The sequence below is a fragment of the Chiloscyllium plagiosum genome, unplaced genomic scaffold, assembly GCF_037043375.1.
Source record: "Chiloscyllium plagiosum isolate Xiang-an unplaced genomic scaffold, Cpla_swu_hap1 HiC_scaffold_2, whole genome shotgun sequence".
In the NCBI taxonomy this organism is placed as follows: domain Eukaryota; kingdom Metazoa; phylum Chordata; class Chondrichthyes; order Orectolobiformes; family Hemiscylliidae; genus Chiloscyllium; species Chiloscyllium plagiosum.
Genome location: NW_028270140.1, coordinates 33101890 through 33124867, shown reverse-complemented (window position 1 = coordinate 33124867; position 22978 = coordinate 33101890). Strand labels below are relative to the sequence as shown.

The 22978-nt window shown below is 41.5% G+C and overlaps 1 protein-coding gene across 1 annotated transcript in view; it reads left to right on the top strand.

Moving 5' to 3' along the window:
* The first annotated feature begins 261 nt into the window (after positions 1–261).
* The window catches only part of trpm3 (transient receptor potential cation channel, subfamily M, member 3), a 576387-nt gene continuing 553670 nt past the window's right edge, over positions 262–22978 (top strand). Inside the window, exon 1 of the mRNA XM_087995868.1 lies at positions 262–306. Coding sequence (XP_087851994.1) covers positions 262–306 — 45 coding nt within the window. The remainder of the gene's footprint in view (positions 307–22978) is intronic.

The window sequence follows — 22978 nt, the reverse complement described above, 5'->3', positions numbered from 1 at the left end:
AGATGATCTAATTTTGTTAGACAGAGAGATTCAGATTATGGATCTGAAAGCAGGGAGATAGATCAGGAGATGTATTCCAATTCTAACTGAATAGTCTCCTCCAGTTACTCTGAAAACGATGGCATTAATTTTTCTGTTATCTTTAACAACCAGGTGAGGAGGACATCCCGGCTCATATAAAATCCGTCTCATCTTCGCCATAAGATCGCCGTTGATTGGTTGTACGACAAAGTGATATCAGTGTCAGATTTGAACGGATTCATGGTTCGTTTAGTGCCCCATCCAGCAGTAGGAGGATGTGTTCAGGTTAGTTACTTGGGAACGGGCTGATTATTAAAAGAACTCTGAAGAACCTTTCTTCAGTATATGCTTTAGAACTGACTATCTGAACAGAAAGTGCATTAATTAGTCAACTTGTAAATTACTTCTCACTAGAGATGTGTATCCATTTTATCTTGCTTTGCTATTTAGAGATTACCTTATAGTTGTGTTTGGAGCTGGGGCTTGTGCATAATGTCAGAAATTAGAAATGCATTATTTGCAACCTGACATCTAATGGTGTGTAGACAATTTTCATGACAAGCTTATATTTCTATTAGGTCAAAGCTTATGATGTTCCAAATGGTATGGACCAACCCTAAAAATGTCAGAATCCACATATTGTACCTTATGTATTAAGTACTTATCATACAGACAGAGAGATTGTATCCATTGGGTGTGGATTTTGTAAATCATTGATGAGTCAACAATAGTTTTTGCATCTGACTTCACAGAAACATTCCCATAATAGTGATTTGCAGTATTAATTTCACCTTTGCCAATAACATTTTGATTTTTGTGCCACGTCAAAAGGATTTCTAGGCCTACCTACAAGATAGTATCAAGCAGAATATGCAAACAATCACATTGAAGCATTCTGACAGTCACCAAGTAAAATGGACTGATTATCCTTCACACTTTAACTTATTTTTCAGAGTGATATAGCTGATTGGGCGTATGCAAAAAATTAATGTAGGAGATGAATTAGCGCAGAGAAAATTTAAAAAATTTTGAAAATTATGTAGGTCTTGTTATGATGCAGAAATTTGACATTCTGCAAATATAAAAGTTTTCAGGCCCCATGAGGCAGTTCAATAAAGCTATGGACTCAATGTTGTTAAAAGCCCAGTTCCACCTCAGGCAACAAGATGCAACTTTTAAAGATTTTTTAAACAGCAAAACTAATCTTTATTTGAGAAAGTAAGCTGGTGAAGAATAGAACTGGAGCCAATATTTACACATATTTTAAAACTATCTTCATCTATTGCTGTAGACAATGCGAGCATATAACCCCTAACTGCAACAACTACAGCTTGAATCTATGGTATTCATAGGAATTCCACTGAATGGTGAATTAATACCACAATTAATTTATAATTAACAACTAGTAATGTAAAAGGTCACACATTCAGTGATTTCAAAATTTGGGTGGGGTTGGCCAGTGTGCAACAATAGATCCTTTTGGGAAGCCTAAAATCACTGAGAGAAACTTCTGGATTTCCATGGTTAACAGCAAACATGGAGACTCCAAAAGTTGTCAGTTTCAGTGGAGTAATGATGGTGAATGCTGACAGTAATTTACAGAGATACTAACCCAAAATCTAGACCGTTATGATTGACAAATGCAGTATAATGATTGTTTCCCCTCTGCAGCAACTAACAAAGTGTTTCCAATCTGATGAAGGGGATGTCATGAGTTGATCTAAGGACTGGTATGCGGGTTGCATAAATGCATCAGTTGAAAAGCTTCCAGTTGGTTTTAATCTATTCGATATGATCTTACCTGTTTTGTATTAGCTATCATTTTTGCTGGTTACTATGGGAACATTGCAGATGGCTGCCTAATTTATCTGCAGGTTATGTTCAATTCTGTTTGAAACCTGTTGGTTCTCAGGAAATGCTTAAGGCAGGTGGTTAGATAGATGAATTTCACTCCATTAATACAGAAAAGCAGCTTGTAGCTGGAACGATTTGGTCTGCAGTGAGTACAGTTGGTTCTCTCACAATGATTTAAGGGAACAAATACTAGAGGTTTACTTTTAGCTAAAATCTCAGTTGGATAAGTCAGGGGTTTTGGGGGACAGTTAAAAAATTGACAACTTGAATGAACACTGAAGGTTAGCGTCGAACCTATTTAACTTGACTAAGATGTATTGGGTACATTAGGACCAGACTCCAGATAAAAGATCCATAACTTTTGCTAGATTCACTCCTGGAGGTATTCTAACATGATATCCCATTGTTTATCTGATGTGTCCATTCACAAACTGCGTTACTAATTGTAAAGCCAACGAAGCTTGTACTACCCATTTGGATTATTTGTAGACTCAATAGCAGAAGAAGAGTCATACAGCCCATTGGTTTGTGATTCCCTGAAATAGCCACAGTGCTGAGCTGAATTGCCAAACTTTTTGTCTGAATTGCCCAACTTTTTGTCTGTAACCTTGTTAAGCTGCTCATCTTTGAATACCTGTCCAAAACCTTTTCAATTAGCTCCTGGTGCCCTTTCAAGTCGAATATTCCCAGAGCTTGACAACTCAAAATGAAATATTTCCCATCCTCTGACCGTTGGATTTATTGTAAGTGTTTTTTTTACGTTTGTGATCTCTGGTTATTGATCCAGTTGCTTGACTGGGATCCTTGACTCTATTAGTCAACCATCTGAGGAACAGAATAAATACATTGGAATTTAAAAAAACTCTTCTTTTTTGTTTTACTGCTCCCTTGATTGCTATTCTTCAGGACATTCTCCACAACAGGGTCATAAACATCACTCTTCAACTCCTGATCACCTGATCTTTATCTCATTAATTGTGGCAGCCTGCTGGTCCTTTCATCCGGTCTCACCTTCTTTTTCTCTTTGTTTTAAGCTATCAGGTTCCTATTTAACAGCACAGTGAGTCTGGAAAACCAACAAAGGTTGCTGACAGGCAATTCAGTAACCAAAACAAAATCTATAAAACTGCAAAGGCTGGAAATCAGAAACAAAACAGAAATTGCTGGAAATACTCAGCAGGTTGGGCAACATCTATGGTGAGAAAGCAGAGTTATAATTTCAGTTCCAGTGACCCTTCTTCAGAACTGATTGTAGATAAGAAAAGATTGGTATATGGGCTGGGGTGGGCCGGTTGGCTGGGTGGGGGAGGGGAGGGAGTGGTGGTTTGGGGGTCGGGGAGGGGGGGGCTCGGCAGTAAGCGATAGGTGATGATGGACCCCAGAGAGAGAGACAGAAAGACAGAGAGAGACAGAAACGCAATTGGGCAGACAAAGGAATTGGTGAAGTTCAGCCTGGGAGAATCAATATCTGCTTATGGGGACCAATAGTGATTGGCAATGGGTTGGTTGTGGTAGCAGCCAATGTGATGACAGCACCTGGAGTGTAGGGATTGAGGTAAGGGCATGGGAGAAAGTGCTCAGGCCCTAAATTATTGAATTCCATATTGAGTCCAGAGGGCTACAGGGTCCCTAACTGGAAAATGAGGTGCTGTTTTTCCAGCTTGTACTGAGCTTTGCTGGAGCACTGCAGCAAGCCTGAGACAGAGATGTTGGTTAGCAACACTGTGGTGTTTTGAAGTGGCAGGGAACTGGAAGCTTGGGGTCATTTTTGTGGCCAGAACATAGATGTTCTGCAAAGCGATCATCCAGGCTGCGTTTTGTCTCCCCAGAGTAGAGGAGACCACACTGAGAACAGTAAATACAGTAAGCTAGATTGAGTGAAGTGCAGGTAAATCGCTGCTTCACCTGGAAGGTATGTCAGGGGCTTCGTATGGTGAAGAGGGAGGAAGCAAACGGACAGTGTCAAATCATCTGTGATTGCATGGGAAGATGTCATGGGGGAGTGGGATGGAGTTGAGAGTGGAGAAAGAATAGACCAAGGTGATGCAGTGAGAAGGCCGAGAAGGGAGGAAAGGGGATTATGTGTCTGGGAGAGTCTGAAGAAAGATCACTGGACCTGAAACATTAACTTTGCTTTATCTCCACAGATGCAGCCAGACCTGCTGTGTTTTACCATCAATTTCTGCTTTTTGATTCTGAATTTAATAACTGATGTTGTCTGAATATTGACTCTAGAGACTTGCACATAGTTTTTCTGTTAAAGTTGACTGCTTACAGGGTCTGAAGACAATCATAACCCAAAATCTCAAAGCATCAGACTTACAATGAAAAATCACCATTTTAGACCGATGAAAGAATTCCTTATCTCTCTTGAGAAACATTCTGACTTGTGCCCACACATTCTGTTATGGAGATTCAAAGTCAAGTTGATCCCCATCAATTTATTCCACATTCCAAGCACAATTGAAATCCATGGATTTACTTCATGCTTTTTGTACTTTACCATTTACGTCCTGTTTTCCTTTTAAAAAAAGAGGCCGTTTTAGTTCAGTTTTTAAGCAAAAGCACTGGAACAATGCAATGTCACCTGTGGGCTTAGCTAGAATGGGTATGCTATTCAGTAAAATGGAAAATTTGACAAGAACTTTAACAGAAATTATTAATTTTACACAGCTAAGACTCTTGTACTTTTCCTGTTATGACACTGTGGTTACAAATTGTTTTGACCATATCAATGTTGCAATTAATGTAACATTGACAAGAGATTTAAATTCAATGATAACCTGAAATATACTATTGTACTATTGTTCTAGTTTCAAACACATAGACCTTGCTTGCTGCTTTCAATAGTTAAAATGCTTCTTTGCAAATCCTTTTATCAGAGCCACAGTGCTGTTTTGGTACTTCACAATTTTGAGATTCTCCATTGAGGTATTGAAGAGGACATTGGGTGATTTTTGAATAGAAATGGTGTGCAGGAATGTAGAGAAATGGCAGGAAGTTGTCACTAGGTAATAGAACAAGTGTAATCACATTGGGCCGAATGGTCTCCTTCTACACGATAACAATTCTGTGATTCTGTGACAATACAGCGACACAGTAAAAATAGCAGAGTACTGGGATTCTGAAATTTAAAAACATGCTGGAGAGACTCAGTCAGTCTGGCAGCACTAGTGGAGAGAGAAATAGAGTTAACCTTTCAAGTCTGATTTGACACTTCTTCAGACCGATCAGACTTCCTTCTTATTTCAGTGATACTATAAACCAAAAAAATCCATTTGTTACAGAGATTTTCATAGCTTCAGGATGTCCCAAAGCACAACATATTAAACTATCAACCTGTCTACACGCGCACAAAAACAGACCAAGTTCAGCAGGTCTACCGTCACATGTCTACCCTCTTCTGCAGATGTAAAACATCACATGGCACATGGCAAAGCATTTTCCCCACTGTCTTGATCAATATTTTTCCTCAACGAACATCACTAGCATCGATTATCTGAACTGGTTCATAGCGCTATTTGTGGGGGCCTGTTGTGTATAAATTGGCTACAGTCTCTTTTCCCTAAATCGTAACAGAAACTGATTCAGAAGAAACCTCATTGGTAATGAAGCACTTCAGGAAATCCTGAGATTGTGAGAAGTGTTATACTTCTGGGCGGCACGGTGGCCCAGTGGTTAGCACTGCTGCCTCGCAGCGCCAGAGACCCGGGTTCAATTCCCGCCTCAGGCGACTGACTGTGTGGAGTTTGCACATTCTCCATGTGTCTGCGTGGGTTTCCTCCGGGTGCTCCAGTTTCCTCCCACAGTCCAAAGATGTGCAGGTCAGGTGAATTGGCCATGTTAAATTGTCCATAGTGTTAGGTAAGGGGTAAATGTAGGGGTATGGGTGGTTTGTGCTTCGGCGGGTCGGTGTGGACTTGTTGGGCCGAAGGGCCTGTTTCCACACTGTAAGTAATCTAATCTAATCTAAAAAAGATGTAAATACCTTCACTTTTTGTTCTAATATGAGTAGAACCTAATTGGAACTGTTGCATTCATTCTTCATATTTTTGGAAAGTTGGAAATTTTCCTGGAATCGCTTAATTAGTTGTGCATTGAGCTACTTCCATTGAGAGAGGTGGTTACATTCAAAACACACGTGTAGATAGATTCTTGCAGATAGAACGGCCATTCTCCTGCATGAGAGACTGCAATAACATTTTCTAGTGATCTTTTCCCTGTGACTGCTATAGAGAAGTACCGATGACTGCCAAAAACAGGAAGCTGCCTTAGCAGCGCTGTGATGATCTGTGAGTGAGTTGTACTACATCAAAGATGACCGTTGCATATTTCATGAAAGTGTGCCAGGCAGGGGTTTCACTATCTCTATGGCTACCAGTTAGCATCTGTGAGAAGTGAATTAAAATTTAGCTCCTCATTAAAGATTTATGGATTTCTTATCAGGGCACTCTCAAAAGAAAATGACTAATTGCTGCCTTCTTGTGAGCATTTTAATGAGAGTTATTCTTTGAGATATTTGACAGGTACTACACTGCAATCAACCAGATCGGCACCAATTTAACATTTGATTTGATTTATTATTGTTACATGCACCTCAATGTAGTGAAAAGTATTGTTTTGCACGCAGTACAAGCAGATCGTACCATACAAAGAGCATTAGGATAATATGACAGGGAAAAGATTATAAGGCTGTAGAGAAGGTGCACAAACAGCACGATCCATTCACAAGTCTAATAACAATGGGGAAGAAGCTGTTCTTGAATCTTTTCATATTTATATCCTCTGCCTGATGGAAGAGGGTGGAAGAGAAATATATAACCGGGATGGGAAGCGTCTTTGTTTATGTTGGTTGCTTTCCCAAGGCAGCGGGAAGTATAGATGGAATCAATCGGGTGGAAGGCTGGTGTGCGTGATGGTCTGGGCTATGCTCATGACTCTCTGTAGTTTCTTGTGGTCTTGGACAGAGCAGTTGCCATATCACGCTGTGCTGCATCCAGATGGGATGTTTTCTATGGTGCATCTATAAAAGTCAGTAAGCGTCCTTGTGGACATGCTGGATTTCCTGAGCCTCCTGAGGAAGCAGAGGCGTCTTTGTGCTTTCTTGGCCATTGCGTCGACATGGGTTGACGAGGACAGCTTGTTAGTTATCATCACTTCTGGGAACTTGACGCTTTCGACCATCTCCACCTCAGCACCTTTGATGCAGACAGGGGCAGACAGGCAGCCTGGGATCTTCCTAGTCAATACGACTGGCTGGCAGACACCAGCAATCTCTGCTCATTGGCAAGTGGGCAGAATAATTTTCCATCATGCATCGATACAGTGGAATGACTCATTTGGCCTCTTCAGAGAGTTATTAAGACTTAACTATGTTGGGGTTTTGAGTCATGTAAAGGTGAAGATAAAATGAAGAAAATGAGTTTCCTTCACTAAAGGATATGAGTGAACCAGTTGGGATCATTCTACTCTCTCAAGAGATGATTAGCTAAGTGGAGAATCACTTATTATTATTGAGAAAATAATAAATAAATTGCTTTCCTTCTTAAATTGTTATTGAAGGATATGATACATGAAAATGAATATTTACAGGGTCAGTAATCTAGATCAAAACAATAATGATCACATATGATTTTAAATGGCACTTGAGGAATTTAAATTTCCTTGAACTAAAAAGCAAATAGCCATGGGCAGAAGCTTCTCTCACTGTGGCAAGAATGGAGGCAGGTTGGGCATTTAGACAGGCAGAGATGGTACCATACTCTGGTTCCTCGTGTCCTTTTGTCTACTCCAGAAATAAGGCCCAGCATCGACCTACCTGCATTGCCATCAATTGAGACCCTTAAGTGGTCACTTAATGACTGTGTAAGCGCCTCACCCCTCCAATCTTGGATTGTCCCATCTGCAGGAAGTCCTGTCATCCAATGGAGTGTGTGACCAGTCAGACTGTGTGGGTTTGCTGTCACTGTGATCCTCGATCAAAGGCAATCACTGTCTGACTGAGAGACTGGACATCAGGAAATGGATGTTAGCTGTGAGTCATTCCCACTTCCTGCCTCCTCGCTGTCCGTACTTTTGGCTCCACTGCCCACATTATGTCCTATGTCCTCCGTGATCCTGGGGCTCAAGAAGTTCCTCCCGGTAGCTGCAGTCGTACCTTCAGTGGGACTGAAAGACCACTTATACTGGCTTCTGGCTGACATCTCTCACTTGGTGGGTCTTCTGTTGCCTGGGTCTTCCAAGAATAGGCCTGCTGGTGGCCTTGCTACTGCCTGATTGACTTATCATTCCTGAAGACAAAGCAGCACAGGTCTTTCAGCAGTAGACCAGGCCCCCAATACCAGAACAGGATTCCGCCCCATGGAACTACTGCAATATCTTAAACTCCTATAGTTCAGTACCATCCTTTTAAGGAAGGGAATCTACCATTCTTAGCCAGCCTGGCCTATAAGTGACTCCAGACGCCAGCAACGTTGTTAACACACCTTAGAAGCCATTCATTATCATTCAGAAAGGTAGCTCAAGGGTGATTAGGGATGGATAGTGGTGGATATCCCTCACATCTTGTGAATGAATGGAGTTTAAACAAATTAAAACAAGAATAGAAAATTTTGGAAATACTCAAGTCAGACTCAGAGAGAGAGAAACAGAGATGGCAGGTGAGGTTTGTGACTTGTCATCAAAACTTGATGAAAAGTTTGGTGTTGAAGAAACTGACCTCCCTATGACAAATAATTGTTTAAATGTCTAAACATACTCTTTGGATGGATTCACTAATGCAACAAGTGGAGTGTAATTGGTGATTCACAGTTTACGCCTAAAGTCTCATAAAAAAATTAATTCTGGACGTCGAACTAATGAAGATACTGCAACATTGAGTCCTCATTTATAGTCACAGCTCAGTGAGTAAGCTTGTTTCCTCTGAGTCAGAAGCTTATGATTACTAAGGCCCACTCTAGAAATTTGAGCAAAACAATCTAGCCTCACCCTCTTAGAGCATTATCAGGGACTGCTGCAGTGTCAACGCTGCTGTCTGTCATGTGAGTTGTTAAGTGAAGCTCCTGCCTGTGCTTTCTGAGAGCTTTCAAAAAACGCCAAGGGCACTATTTTGTGGAAACACATGGAGGTTCTCCCCATTACCTTGGACAATATTTATCCTTCACTCAAAATGGCTGAAAAGTCTCTGGTCATCATTCACTTTGCTCTTTGCTGTGTGTGTAACAAGTTTGTGTTCACAATGCCCTCCTCACAGTAGTGAGGCAAGACAAGCCAAGAAAAATGGCTGACCTGCTGTTTCAGTGGAATATTAGGCATCTCCTGGCAAAAACAAAATGCCAAATGTGGAAATACACAAATGTGAAAGAATTTTCAGCATGTTTGTCCTCTTAATTCAGTGGCAACTCTGTTGACTTTGTCATGTGAGCTGAAAAAGTGAGGGCCCATATCCCCAAAGACCCGCTCTATTTGGAACTTGCAATAGGGTAGCGAGGAGAACCAGCAGGTAGTCCACCTCCGGCTGGAGCACCTGGACACAAGCAGAGCGGAAAGGGCTGGATAAAGAAAAGGACCAAATGAGATGACCAGGCAGTAGAATAGGGTGCAGGCCAGCAGGAGATAAACCTCACTCAATCTCAGCTGTGGAAAGGACAGTCACTCAAGAATTGGCCTCTACAGTCATTATAAACAATGACCAACCCAGAAATACCTTGGAAGCTGTCTATTCATCTCCTAATCTTGGTGCTATCAAGGGTTTGCTGCGTAAAATTTGCTGTCATGTTTCTTACATTAGAACACAGACTACACTTCACAAGTCGTTCATTGACAGAAACGTACTTCGGAATGCCAGTGGAGGCTCAACAGAAATGGAAGGCTTACTTTTCATCCTGGAAATAATAGAAAGCTGTTGGTCAGGACATTTTAATTGTGACAATTGCCATCCTCCTTCTCTTTGCCCAGTGATCTTTTAAATCCCACTAGACGGCATAGGTTTAAGGTAAGAGGGGGATGATTTAAAAGGGGGGATGTTTTCACACAGAGGGTAGTGCGTATATGGAATGAACTGCCTGACAAAGTGGTATAGTTCCAACATTTAAAAGATGTTTAGATGGATATGGGCCAACCCCTATTCAACTCCCTCTCCCACTCTGCCAAGGACATGCAAGTCCTGGGCCACCTCCAACGCCAATGCAAGCCATCCAACGACTGGAGGAAGAATGCCTCACCTTCCACCTCGGGACCCTCCAACCACACGGCATCAATATTGACTTCACCTATTTCCAAGTCTCCCCTCACACCACGTCATCCCAGGTCCAACCCTTTAACTTGGCACTGCCCTTTTGAACTGTCCCACCTGTCCATCTTCCTTCCCACCTATCCGCTCCACCCTCCTCTCCGAACTATCACTATCAACCCCCACCTGCATCTACCTATCACCTTCCCAGCTACCTTCCCCCCCTACACCCACCCCAACCCTTATATTTATTTCTCAGCCCCCTTCCCCACCACATCCCTGATGAAGGGCTTATGCCCGAACTGTCGATTCTCCTGCTCCTCGGATGCTGCCTGACCTGCTGTGCTTTTCCAGTATCACACCTGTCGACCAAGTTAAATTGGGAAACCTAGTTGGCATGGCAGACCGAAGGGTCTGTTTCCATACAATGTGATTCAATGACTCTAAGTAGGAGTTTCGGCCCTGAAGTAATTATTTATTTGCCATTTAGTACTTCCGGCAGTGCACGTTCCCTCTGTACGGTACCGCAATGGCTCCGTCAGCATAAATAATCTGTTTAAATCTTTGGAGGGACATTTGAAGTCACAGCCTTGTTCTGAAGCAAGAGTATTACCAACTAGGCTCTGGCTGTCATCATGCATGAACTATATGTAGAACATTAAAGATGAGTTTTTTTCTGTTTCTTCCTTTGACACATACTGAGCGATTTTTCATTCTGACAGCAAAGTAATAAATGATTAAAGAAATCGTGACCTTGGCTGTGTTTCAATGAAAATTAGTTGCTTCTTTTAGTTATGTATCATCATAATTTGTGAGGGGTAGTTTTATGAAATCATGTAGAGTTTTGACCTCTGGAACATGCATCCCAATGATTTTCCATCTTTTAAACTGAATCCATCAGGAACAGACTGCAATTTGCAATGCATGGCTTGAGGCTCCATTGAAAGTGTTTTATAAAAAATTGTCACTATATATGTATATTGGCTTATCCGTCTGCTGACATGTTTTTATGTCTACCTTTAATAAGGTAGTCGACTCATTTAAAATACTTTATGGGGGAATTTCGGAATGCATTATTCTCCTATCTCAAGCAAGAACTTCCACAGGAAATTGGCAGAATTCATGCTAGCCCTAGATTTCTGGTAGCAGATTCCAAGGTGGAAGTTCCAGATGTGTCATTTGAAATAGACCAAGTGCAAATGCTGGATTGTTACAAATAGTCATAGAGTCGTAGAGATGTACAGCACGGAAACAGACCCTTCAGTCCAACTTGTCCATCCCAGCGGATATCCCAACTCAATCTAGTCCCACCTGCCAACACCCAGCCCATATTCCTCCATATCCTGCCTATTCATATACCCATCTAGATGTCTTTTAAATGTTGCAATGGTACTAGCCTCTACCACTTCCTCTGGCAGCTCATTCCCAACATAAAAAAGTCGTCCCTTAGGTCTCTTTATATCTTTCCCCTCTCACCCTAAACCTATGCCCTCTTGTTCTGGACTCCCTGATCCCAGGGAAAAGACTTTGTCTTCTATCATATCCATGCCCCTCATGATTTTATAAACCTCTGTAAGGTCACCCCTCAGCCTCTGACACTCCAGGGAAAACAGTCCCAGCCTATTCACCTTTCCCTATAGCCCAAATCCTCCAACCCTGGTAACATCCTTGTAAATCTTTTCTGAGCCCTTTCAAGTTTCACAACATCTTTCCGATAGGAAGGAGACCAGAATTGCACACAGTATTCCAACAGTGGTCTAACCAATGTCCTGTACAGCTGCAACATGACCTCCCAACTCCTGTACTCAATACTCTTAAAGGAAAGCATACCAAACACCTTCTTCACTATTCTATCTACCTGTGACTCCACTTTCAAGGAGTTATGAATCTGCACTCCAAGGTCTCTTTGTTCAGCAACACTCCCTAGGACCTTACCATTTACTGTATAAGTTCTGCTAAGATTTGCTTTTCCAAAATGCAGCACCTCGCATTTATCTGAATTTCTCAGCCCATTGGTCCATCTGATCAAGATCCTGTTGTAATCTGAGGTAACCCTCTTCGCTATCCACTTTTTGTTAATTTTAAAATGCACCACCTGTTGTTCAAATGTCTTGATGTCCTTGTCCGTCTCCGTCTCTGTAATCTCCTCCTGCCCTATGACCCTCTGTGTTAGCTACACGCCTTTAATTCTGGCCTTGTGAATGCCCCCAGTGCTATACTCTCCATCTTTAACAGCGTCTTCTGATGCCCACACCCCTAGCTCTGGAATTTTCTCCCTTAATCTCTCTGCAGTCTTACTTTTCTCTGTTATGTTAACATAGTTTGTCTTTTGGATGTAATGTTAAACCAAAGCCTCATTTGCCTGTTTTGGTGGTTGTACATGCTCACGAGGCTTCTATTTTGAAAAACAAGAGCGTGCTCTCTGGTCGCCTAGACAATGTTTGTAGTCTATACTGTCAATAACAAATTGATGTTCGTGGGCGCTTGCTGTGTGCAAATTGTCTGCTTTGTTTCTTGCATTATAGCAATAATTAGACTTCAAAAGTATTTCATTGGTCGAAAATCACTCTAAGATATCTGGTAGTCTTGAAAGTGCTGTATAAGTGCAATTCTTTATCTATCTTTTTAAAGCTTCCTCATTAATCAAGCTTTTACGCACACCCTAATGTTGTGAGTGATGCACTTTATGTGCATGACAGTGCTTGTGCTGTAGGAAAAATGTTTGCTTTGTCATTTTAATATAACTTGAATTCAACATTTCTTCTTTATATATTGAATTCACTACTTCCCTGCTATCTACTGAATATGTTTATTTTTGCTATAACATGATTGTTAAATGTTTCCATGAATTTCCTGATTACTCAATCTATATATGAATTATCAATATAAGTCACACTTCACATCAGACTTTGGCTTATGAGCTTATTCTTAAATAAAATACCACGAGTCTTATGTAGCTTGATGCTTGATAATTTTTGTTGTGAAACACCTTGGGATATTTAAAGGTGCTACATGAATGCAAGTTATTCTTGTTGCTGCGAAGGAATTCCATAAGATGTACTGAGTTGGAATTGAATACAAGAAGGCATGTGTCTATGAAGGCAATGCCTCCTCCTTTGTGCTGAGGTGGGTGGATGGGAGGATGGGAGTCAATGGCCTCGGAATCGGAAGTCAGATTTTTATAAACCTCTTCCATTCCCAACATCTGTCTCCATGAAAATGTTGAGGGGCAGAGGTGGGGGAGTTAAACAATTCAAATAAAAGTTTATTTCCATTTGGAAAATAAAGGATATCTTTTGCAGTCATGTGACATCCAAACTACTTGCTTTTTTTGCATGTTGTATTATATTTCTTGTGGGTAAAAACAAGGACTGCAGATGCTGGGAACCAGATTCTAGATTAGAGTGGTGCTGGAAAAGCACAGCAGTTCAGGCAGCATCCGAGGAGCAGGAAAATCAACGTTTTGGGCATCCAGTCTCCCCAATGTAGAGGAGACCGCATCGGGAGCAACGGATACAATAAATGGTATTGGTGGATGTGCAGGTAAAACTTTGATGGACGCCTCCTAGCAGAGCACTTTAGGGAACATCTCTGGGATACCCGCACCAATCAACCACACCGCTCTGTGGCCCAACATTTCAACTCCCCCTCCCACTCAGCTGAGGACATGGAGGTCCTGGGCCTCCTTCACCGCCGCTCCCTCACCACCCAACGCCTGGAGGAAGAACGCCTCATCTTCCGCCTCGGAACACTTCAACCCCAGTGCATCAATGTGGGCTTCACCAGTTTCCTCATCTCCCCTTCCCCCACCTCACCCCAGTTCCAAACTTCCAGCTCAGCACTGTCCCCATGACTTGTCCTACATGCCTATCTTCCTTTCCACCTATCCACTCCACCCTCCTCTCTGACCTATCACCTCCATCCCCACCCCCATTCACCTATTGTAGTCTATGCTACTTTGTCCCCACCACCACCCTCCTCTCATTTATCTCTCCACCTTGCAACCACTCTGCCTGTATTCCTGATGAAGGGCTTTTGCCCGAAACGTCAGTTTTCCTGCTCCTCGGATGCTGCCTGAACTGCTGTGCTTTTCCAGCACCACTCTAATCTATAATTATATTCCTTGTGTTGCTTAGTAATTGTGAGATTCATTGTTGTAATCCAATCGGGAGAAATATATCTACATGCAATTAAAATCAGCATCATCAGGAATTGAATCTTTTTGTATTTTTGACAAAAGACAAAAAGTAAGAAATGCATACTCATTAATTCTCCCTTTTAATCTATTTAATACAGTTATGTTTTCGTTCTGTCTTCATGCACAATAATTTGGAACAAAGTTAAATTCTGGCCAAAGCATTAGCTGCTCCATTGTTTTTCTCCCCCTGCAATGTGATAGAGTTGCAATAGCCAACTTCATTGAAAAAGTCTGACATTCCAGCTTTTGAATTTTTCCACAAGTTTCTGGGGTTATGGTCAGCATTTACCAAATGTCTCCTCATTCTGCTGGTTGACATAAACTTCAAAGAGCCAATCATAGTCCAAAGGTTTCCTTCTCCATTGTGTGTATCGCTTATGTTATTAATTTTAATTTTTGGAAAAGTATCTCATTGGCCTCTCTGTATACCCAACCCATAGTTTTGAAGCAGGACTGTGTGCCTCCCAACCCCCACAGCCCCTCCATTTCATTACCATCAACCAGCATTCTGATGGGCTTGGTGAAATTTGAAATAGCACCACCATTTCATTGATTAACAACACTTTTAGCTCCCCCAAAAATTCTTTGCCTTTCCCTGACCACACCATAGAGTCATAGAGATGTTGGCTTCTTCTGTGTTTAGTCCACCAGGAGAGCAGCGAGTTTGAAATTTGCCACAAACCTGAGGTAGAAACCACATATCCCTGAAAAAAATCTCAATTTCCTATTTTTATTAGGCAAGGCCTGTACTTTTGCTGTTCTTGTAATGTCTATCCCTGATGCACTTTATACCTTAACTATATTAACTTGTTTTGCAAACATGCTCTTAGCAAGCTTCATCACTGAACCAGCTTACTGCAAACTTTCTAAAAAGGCTTCCAGCTGTTCCAGGTGTCACTGTATACCAGTATGTCATCAAGGCATATTACAGAATGAGAAACACCATCCATTATTGCATAAGTCAACTCTGCAAAGTGATCAGAACTCTTTTTAGTCCAAAAAGCATTGCAAAGCATTGGAAAGCATACTTAGTGTGGCAAAGACTGATGTTTCTGTTGTTTGGGGTGTTAAGGAATCTGTCAAGATCCCTTTAGCAGATCCACTTTAGTTATCAACATGGCACTTCCAACGTTGTCAGTACAGTCCTCCAGGCCAGGAACTGAGTCAGAGTCTGCCCTGGTTACTGTGTTAAAGTTTAAGTAATCAATGCACGATCTGGTTGAATCATCAGGCTTGGCCATTGTTGAGCTCCAGCTACTTTGACTGGGTTCAATCTTATATTTTTTTCCAAGATCTTTTATATTTCTGTTTCTCAGGACATAGGTAATAAGGATGCTGATTTAGTTTAGCCCTAGTTTTCCCTATAGACTCCAGTAAGTGCTGTGAATAGCTATGTCTGATCTCCTTACTGTTCTGCATTTAAAAAGGAGAGCATGTCTAGACTCTCTCTAATTTGCTCTGTGTTAGCTAACTAGGCAGAGTTCAGTTTGGGAATTGTCCAGGCCAATTCTGCTTCATCTTCACTACTTCTTTCATCCTCCAATGTCTTTATTGCCTGATTAGATCTATGATTGTTTATCTTCCTCTTGGCTGTGGTACTATTTCAGTATGATAATTTGATGCATTAAACTCTTTTCCCATTGACCTAGGTATCAATTCAATAATTCACCTCCCCAGTCCTCTGAGCTGTTCTATAAAGTTCCACTGATCTGGGCTTTCAACAGATAAGACAGTAAATGTAGACATATTGATACATACCCCCTGGCTGAAATGTTCTGGTGCTGGACCCCCCTGCTTTCCCAATATTTAGTTCCTCTTTGCCAAGTTGTAAGTTGTTCCTGAGCCAATGTTCTTTTAAATTAGAGTCCCCATGGAAACAGGTATTTCGGCCCAACAAGTGTGCATCGACCCTCCAAAGAGTAACCCACCCAGACCCATTCCCCACAGTTACTCCTGACTAACGTACCTAACACTATGGGCAATTTACCATGGCCAATTCACCTGACCTGCATATCTTTGGATTGTGGGAGGAAACCGGAGCACCCGGAGGAAACCCACACAGACACAGGGAGAATGTGCAAACTCCACACAGATAGTCACCCGAGGCTGGAATCAAACTCGGGTCCCTGGTGCTGTGAGGCAGCAGTGCTAACCACTGAGCCACCGTGCTACAAACTCTGGTCCTGGAACATGATCTACTGAAAATAATCATCTCTTTCTTTCTTTGATTAGTTTGACAATTTTAATCACTTACTCATGCCCATTCACTAAATTGAAGGGACTAAATCTGTTTTTCTCGTTGGGAGAATTCCAGATGGCAGACGAAAGAAATGCTAGGCTTTTGTCCCAGTCACGAGTTATTCACGGCACTGTGCCTTGATCATCATCTTGAGGATCTGATAGTTCCATTCTAAAGATCCTTATGACAATAGGTGGCAGGTGAGATCTTTGGCTGTGTTACACCCAGAATCCTCATAACGTCCTGGAAGATTTCAGACATAATATTGACACCTTAATCTGATTGGCTGTCAGTTGGGAATCCCTGTTGGTGAAGAACTGAGTTAACTTCTCCATCAATGGCTTGGCCCAAATTACTTGGCCTCTTGGAACCAGGGAGCTACATCCATAACAGTGAGGACGTACTGGTTTGGTTTGCAGCAGGAATTCAATGCAATCTATCAACATCTTGTTAAATGGTTAGAAAACAAATCTGAGATGGAAGTTAGGCATGCTGGGTTTAGTGCAGGGTGGGTCTTTTCCACAATTTGGCCAGTTTTACTAAACCGACCCCAGTCCTTGAGAAGGTATAGCCAATGAATATGCCAAGTTATAGGTCCTTAGGAATTCTCAATCCTGATGTGCCCAGCTATTGGAAGTTTGTGGGATAACCCGTACCTCTCGATGGTACTCGTGTGGGTGGCAATGCTATCTGGTGAACTTTTCATCCGCAGTTCTGTCCACTTCCACATCATAAAATTGTTCCTAGTGTAGCATTCCACACTCCTCCAGCTTCAGTTTGAGCAGTCCGCACTACTTTACTTAACTTTAGATTGACTTGCTCCAACTTAACATTATGAATTATTTCCTTTGCTTAAGTCAAATCCCTGGAAAAGATTTCAGACAGCCAGATGGCAGAGACACCTGTCTGAGGTGCCAATTTGCCCTCTGGCCATTGACAGGGTTGCCCCACAGGAAGAGAAAATACGTGGAAGATTTTCCTCTAACTACGTTCTCTCCTTGATCTCATTTGTTGGTCTCTGAGAATACTGGCAAAGCCACTCTGGTCACCCCATCAAATGATTTCCCAAGAGTAGATCAAACCCCTATCCACAAGGACAATCCTCAGGATTACCAGCCCCCACTTTAGGTCATACTCAAAGTGTACGCAATACGAAAATATGAGCATAAACACCCCACCGACAGCATTCCCTAACACCTTAGAATTCAGTGCACTCTCTCCTGGAGAAGTCATGACTTTCTCCAACAAAGGGTTTGGGAGGCTTCTAAAACAAAAACAAAAATTGCTGGAGAAACTAAGCAGGTCTAGAGCATCTATGTACAGAGAGCAGAGTTAACATTTTGAGCCCAGTGACTTTTTGTCAGGATACATTCCCAATAACTCCTTGGGATTTGTTAATTTCCCCTGCACCTACAGTGATGTTTCTGCTTAGATTTACAGGTGCAGCTTCTCACAGATGGTGTCTATTTTGAGTACCTGCATCCAACAATCGAAAGGCAGTTGTTTTACCCCCTCTCTGTATAGGTCAGCCCAGACGACATCCACAGATTTCAAAATTTCTACCTGCAAGCTTCTGAGTCCAACTAATAAGCATTATGCCTCTTTAGGCATTTTGTAACCTGGAGAATCCACCTCAGAAGGCTTGATCTAAACTTCATGAGTTTTCCAGTCAGCCCTCTCTGCATGAGCAGCTTGCAGCTTTTCTTATGAAAATAATCTTAATTCCAAACTTTTTAATTGGAGTTCCCTTATGGGCTCACTTTCTGTCTTTCCTGCCTCTCTTCTTTTTCCCTTCGAAATGTCCCTTGCTCTCCTTTTCTATTCTCTCTCTTTTTCTGTTTGAAATGCTCTCTCCTTTTTCTTTCTCCTCCCTTTGAAATTCTTGTTCTAGTCTCTGATTGAAGTGAATCTTTGCCAGTGTTACCTTGTCTACTCCCAAGTCTGCACTTCCCTCTTGCTCTCCTTATTAAATAGCTAGGTTGTTGGCCACCAGGTTTCTCATTTTGTGTTTCTTAGCTTTTGATCTAAATTCAATATCCAACTGCCTAGACAAACTTGCTTTAAAATTATTCAAGTTTATTCCAACCTGCTGCAAAAACAAACTTACTTCAAAACTAGTCCTTTTGGTTGGCATAATCTTAACTCTACACAAGAAACCTGTACTGAAGAAAAAGGAAAACACCAATTATTGCCCCCATGATACACATTTTTGTTTGTGGATTAAAACTTGGGCAAACTCCCACATTTATGTCAGGACTGTGGTTGGAGGACAGCACTGTTCCCTTTTATTAGTCCAATTCCTCAACTGATCACCACAAATAATTAGATTTAACTGGGTTGGTGATATGGCCAACTATACAGGTCTCAGATTCGTTTAAAGAACAAATTGGCCAGGTTTCTTCAGTTGTAGACAAGCAGGTGTAGAGGCTGGAATAGCACAGTAAGCTAGGCAGCATCAGGAGGTGGAGAGGTCCGATGCTTCGGGAATGGAGGTGGGGTTAGGAGGAGTTGCAAATTAAGGTGGGGGGGAGGGTTATGTGTTGGGAGTGGGGTGGAGTAGTGAGGTTGTGATAGGTGAATACGATGGTGGGTATGACCTGGTCGGTAAATGGGAGGAATGAATTCGGTTGGTAGCTGGAAGGAAGGGTCGCTCGAAGTGATGGAAGAGAGGAGATGGGCTGGAAAGGGAGTTGGGGAATGAGTGGGAAGTGAGGACAAGGGGGATCCTGTCTCCCTGTGTATGTTTGGGAGGGGAGGTTTAGAGCAGTGGAGTGGGGAATGGAGAAATATGGTGGAGGGTTGTCAGAGGGGGGAAAGGTATGTTGTTTAAAATATGTGGACACTTGGACTGCCTGGGAGTGGAACATTTCTTCATCAGAGCAGATGCAAAGGCGACAGAAGAATTGACACATTTACTACAAACCCACAGACTCTCTTAACTACCTCGACCATATCTCTTCCCACCCTGTATGCTGTAATACCTGAAACGTTGACTTCTCCACCTCCTGATGCTGCCTGGCTTGCTGTGTTCCTCCAGCCTCCTGCTTGTCGACCTTGGCTTCCAGCATCTGCAGTTTATTTTGTCTCTGACTAAGTTTCTTCAGTTAGCAACAAATAATGGCTAATTACTAAAAGTGAGCTTACTTAAACAAAGATTCCTGCCAAACAATTTTGGATGACACAAATTTATAATCTTTCCTTGTAAATAAACTAATCCGCATGCAGGTCTGAGAAGAAACAAAAAAAAATGAAAACTCTCATGGGTGTTAAGTTTAAAATACGTTTATCACGTAGTTGTTAATCACGAATGAAGGATAAGTCACAAACTGTCCTAAACTGTTTGATTCCACCTGGCACTGAAATGATTTCCTGGAACAGTTTGTATTTAGTTGAATTCTCTTTACTTCAGATTGTGGGAAGATTCCAAGAAAATTATCTTAGTAAGAAAATTATCTTAGTGGGAAAGATAATCTCCAGTGGGTTTTCAGTTCACATGTTTTGCTGAGAGGCATTGTAAAGGAAGTTGGAACAAGCCATAGGCTGTGGCCTGCCAGGCATCTCACATTGATATCAAAAACATCATAGTCTTATCATACTCACAAACTGGGGCATGTGCCCTCTCTCTGAAGATTTTCCAGACAGATGACTCCATCTAAGCTTCCTACGTGTTGAAGGTACAATATTGTTGCTCTTGTCCCCATTGCCTTTCCCTTAGTAACATATTCCTTTATTTGAAAACCCAGGATTATATTTATATGGCTCATCATAATTTTAGGAAATAATATTTGGATCACATCTCTTTGTAACAGTGTGCTCTTGTCAGATAATACCTTTGATCTGACGCCACATGAAATGCTGTGTAGAATGGTTAAGTCATGGATGCTACTGTCTCTTTTAATGACTAAAATGTGAGTTTGATTTTTCTCATTACAGCATTTCCTATCTTTATAGTGTTGTTTGATCATAGTAGCTCATGGATCTTGGATGCTAGATGCTTCACGTTTTCCATTTTCTTTGACAATAACAAGAAGAGATTAATGCCCATGACTGATTCATAACTGCAAAGGCTTAGAAAACATCTGCCAACAAAATTCATTGTTAATTCAATGGATATGAAATTTAAAATTCTACAGGCTTTACACTGTCTCTGGACTGAATTCGAAGTTCAATAACAGCCATTTGCCAGCTTGCAATTAATGTGTTGCTTCCTGACAAAATATAAATTCCAATTAAGAATCTCGGGCAATAATATCATTTTTCCGTGTTCTTAATATGTAATATGCTTGTGATCCCTGCTGATAAGGTGATTGCCTTCTATCTTTCATTTATGATTTATGATCATTTTAATTGCTCAATTATACAAAATAACCCTCACACATGTATCTGCTTCTGCTGTTCCTAATAGCTCACTTATCTTGAATATAAGATTCTGGCATTTACAGAAATTAAATTTGCTCCTCATGAAATAAGCTATAGATTGACCCTTAATACCACTCATTTCCAATATTGCAGACTATGATTTTCCCTTGGACAAATGGTAATAAATGCATAATTGACTGATTGCTGCTCTGTAAAATAATCATGGTTTGTACCTTTTTAAGTCCTTAATTAAGCAAATGCATTCAACATTTGAAGATATCGATTACACAGGGAACTATATATCTATTTAATGATGGAATGCGGCACTGATGATGGTGAGGAACCTCAGTAAGGGTGTTTGTAGGAACAGACTGCAACTTCATTAAAATGGATTGAGTGTTGACACCACCATTGCTGGCAGAAATACTTCAGGGACTTTCTCAAAGCATCTCTGAAATGGGTTGTCCTCAAACGTGTCCTCCAACTCATGGGGAAGGGAATGCTAACTTATGACCTACCAGAGGCTTAATCTGGAGAGGCACTAAACCAATTGAGAAATTACAGGAATGTTCAGCAGCGAAGTTGAGGCATTGGAGGGAGCTCACAAATCTCCACACCTCATTTGCACTGTGACCACTACATGACCCACATGTGGCAGTATCTGCAGATTGCAAGCTGGACTTATTGCCATCTCAATACCCATTGCATTAGAGTGGGAGCAAATTATCCTTGATCCTGAGAGACTGCCCAAGAAGAGGTTGGCCATTGAGTTGCGGGTAGGACAGGACCTGGGAATTTTTGGATTCATGACACAAACTGGTAGAAAGGAGTTTGCTAATTGCAGAAGAATTATGTCTTTTCATCTATTCATATTGTAATGACGCTTGATCTCGAAGCAGTACAATAAACGTTATATACATGAAATATTCAATTGTTTTCACATGGTTATTTTAAAAATAAGACTTTTAAATGATTGTATCAATTTGTAAACAGACCATTTGTAATTTTCTGGGATAATAAGACCATAAGACATAGGAGCGGAAGTAAGGCCATTCGGCCCATCGAGTCCACTCCGCCATTCAAACATGGCTGATGGGCATTTCAACTCCACTTACCCGCATTCTCCCCGTAGCCCTTAATTCCTTGTGACATCAAGAATTTATCAATTTCTGCCTTGAAGACATTTAGCGTCCCAGCCTCCACTGCACTCTGTGGCAATGAATTCCACAGGCCCACCACTCTCTGGCTGAAGAAATGTCTCCGCATTTCTGTTCTGAATTTACCCCCTCTAATTCTAAGTCCTAGTCTCCTCGCCTAACGGAAACAATTTCCTAGCGTCCGCCCTCTCCAAGCCATATATTATCTTGTAAGTTTCTATTAGATCTCCCCTTAATCTTCTAAACTCCAATGAATACAATCCCAGGATCCTCAGCCGTTCCTCATATGTTAGACCTACCATTCCAGGGATCATCCGTGTGAATCTCCGCTGGACACACTCCAATGCCAGTATGTCCTTCCTGAGGTGTGGGGACCAAAACTGGACACAGTACTCCAAATGGGGCCTAACCAGAGCTTTATAAAGTCTCAGTAGCACATCAGTGCTTTTATATTCCAACCCTCTTGAGATAATTGACAACATTGCATTCGCTTTCTTAATCACGGACTCAACCTGCATGTTTACCTTTAGAGATAATAAATTCTGGTCTAGTACCCATAGGAAAGAAGCCAATACCAGAAGCTGTGCGGCCAGGCACAAGACTAGAAGACAAAAAGGGTCCTGATCTAAAGGAGACAGAAAGGATGTTTTTTGTGAATGGGCTAAAAGGATCTAAAACCTGAATGAGTCTGTGAATATCTCTGACACAAAAGAATTAAATATTTTACCATAAGTGGCCAAATTGTGAACTATTGTGATTTTGACTGGCCAGTTGGAAAGTAATTCTGACAAGTTACCCCATTAGGGCTACTTTGTTACCCAAGGGAGGGAGTGTTCACATAGCTGTGGCTTGTTGTTGCTAATCATTTTGATGAGACTCATGGGTGAAAGTTGTTGTTGACTCGGACTCCTGACCAACGC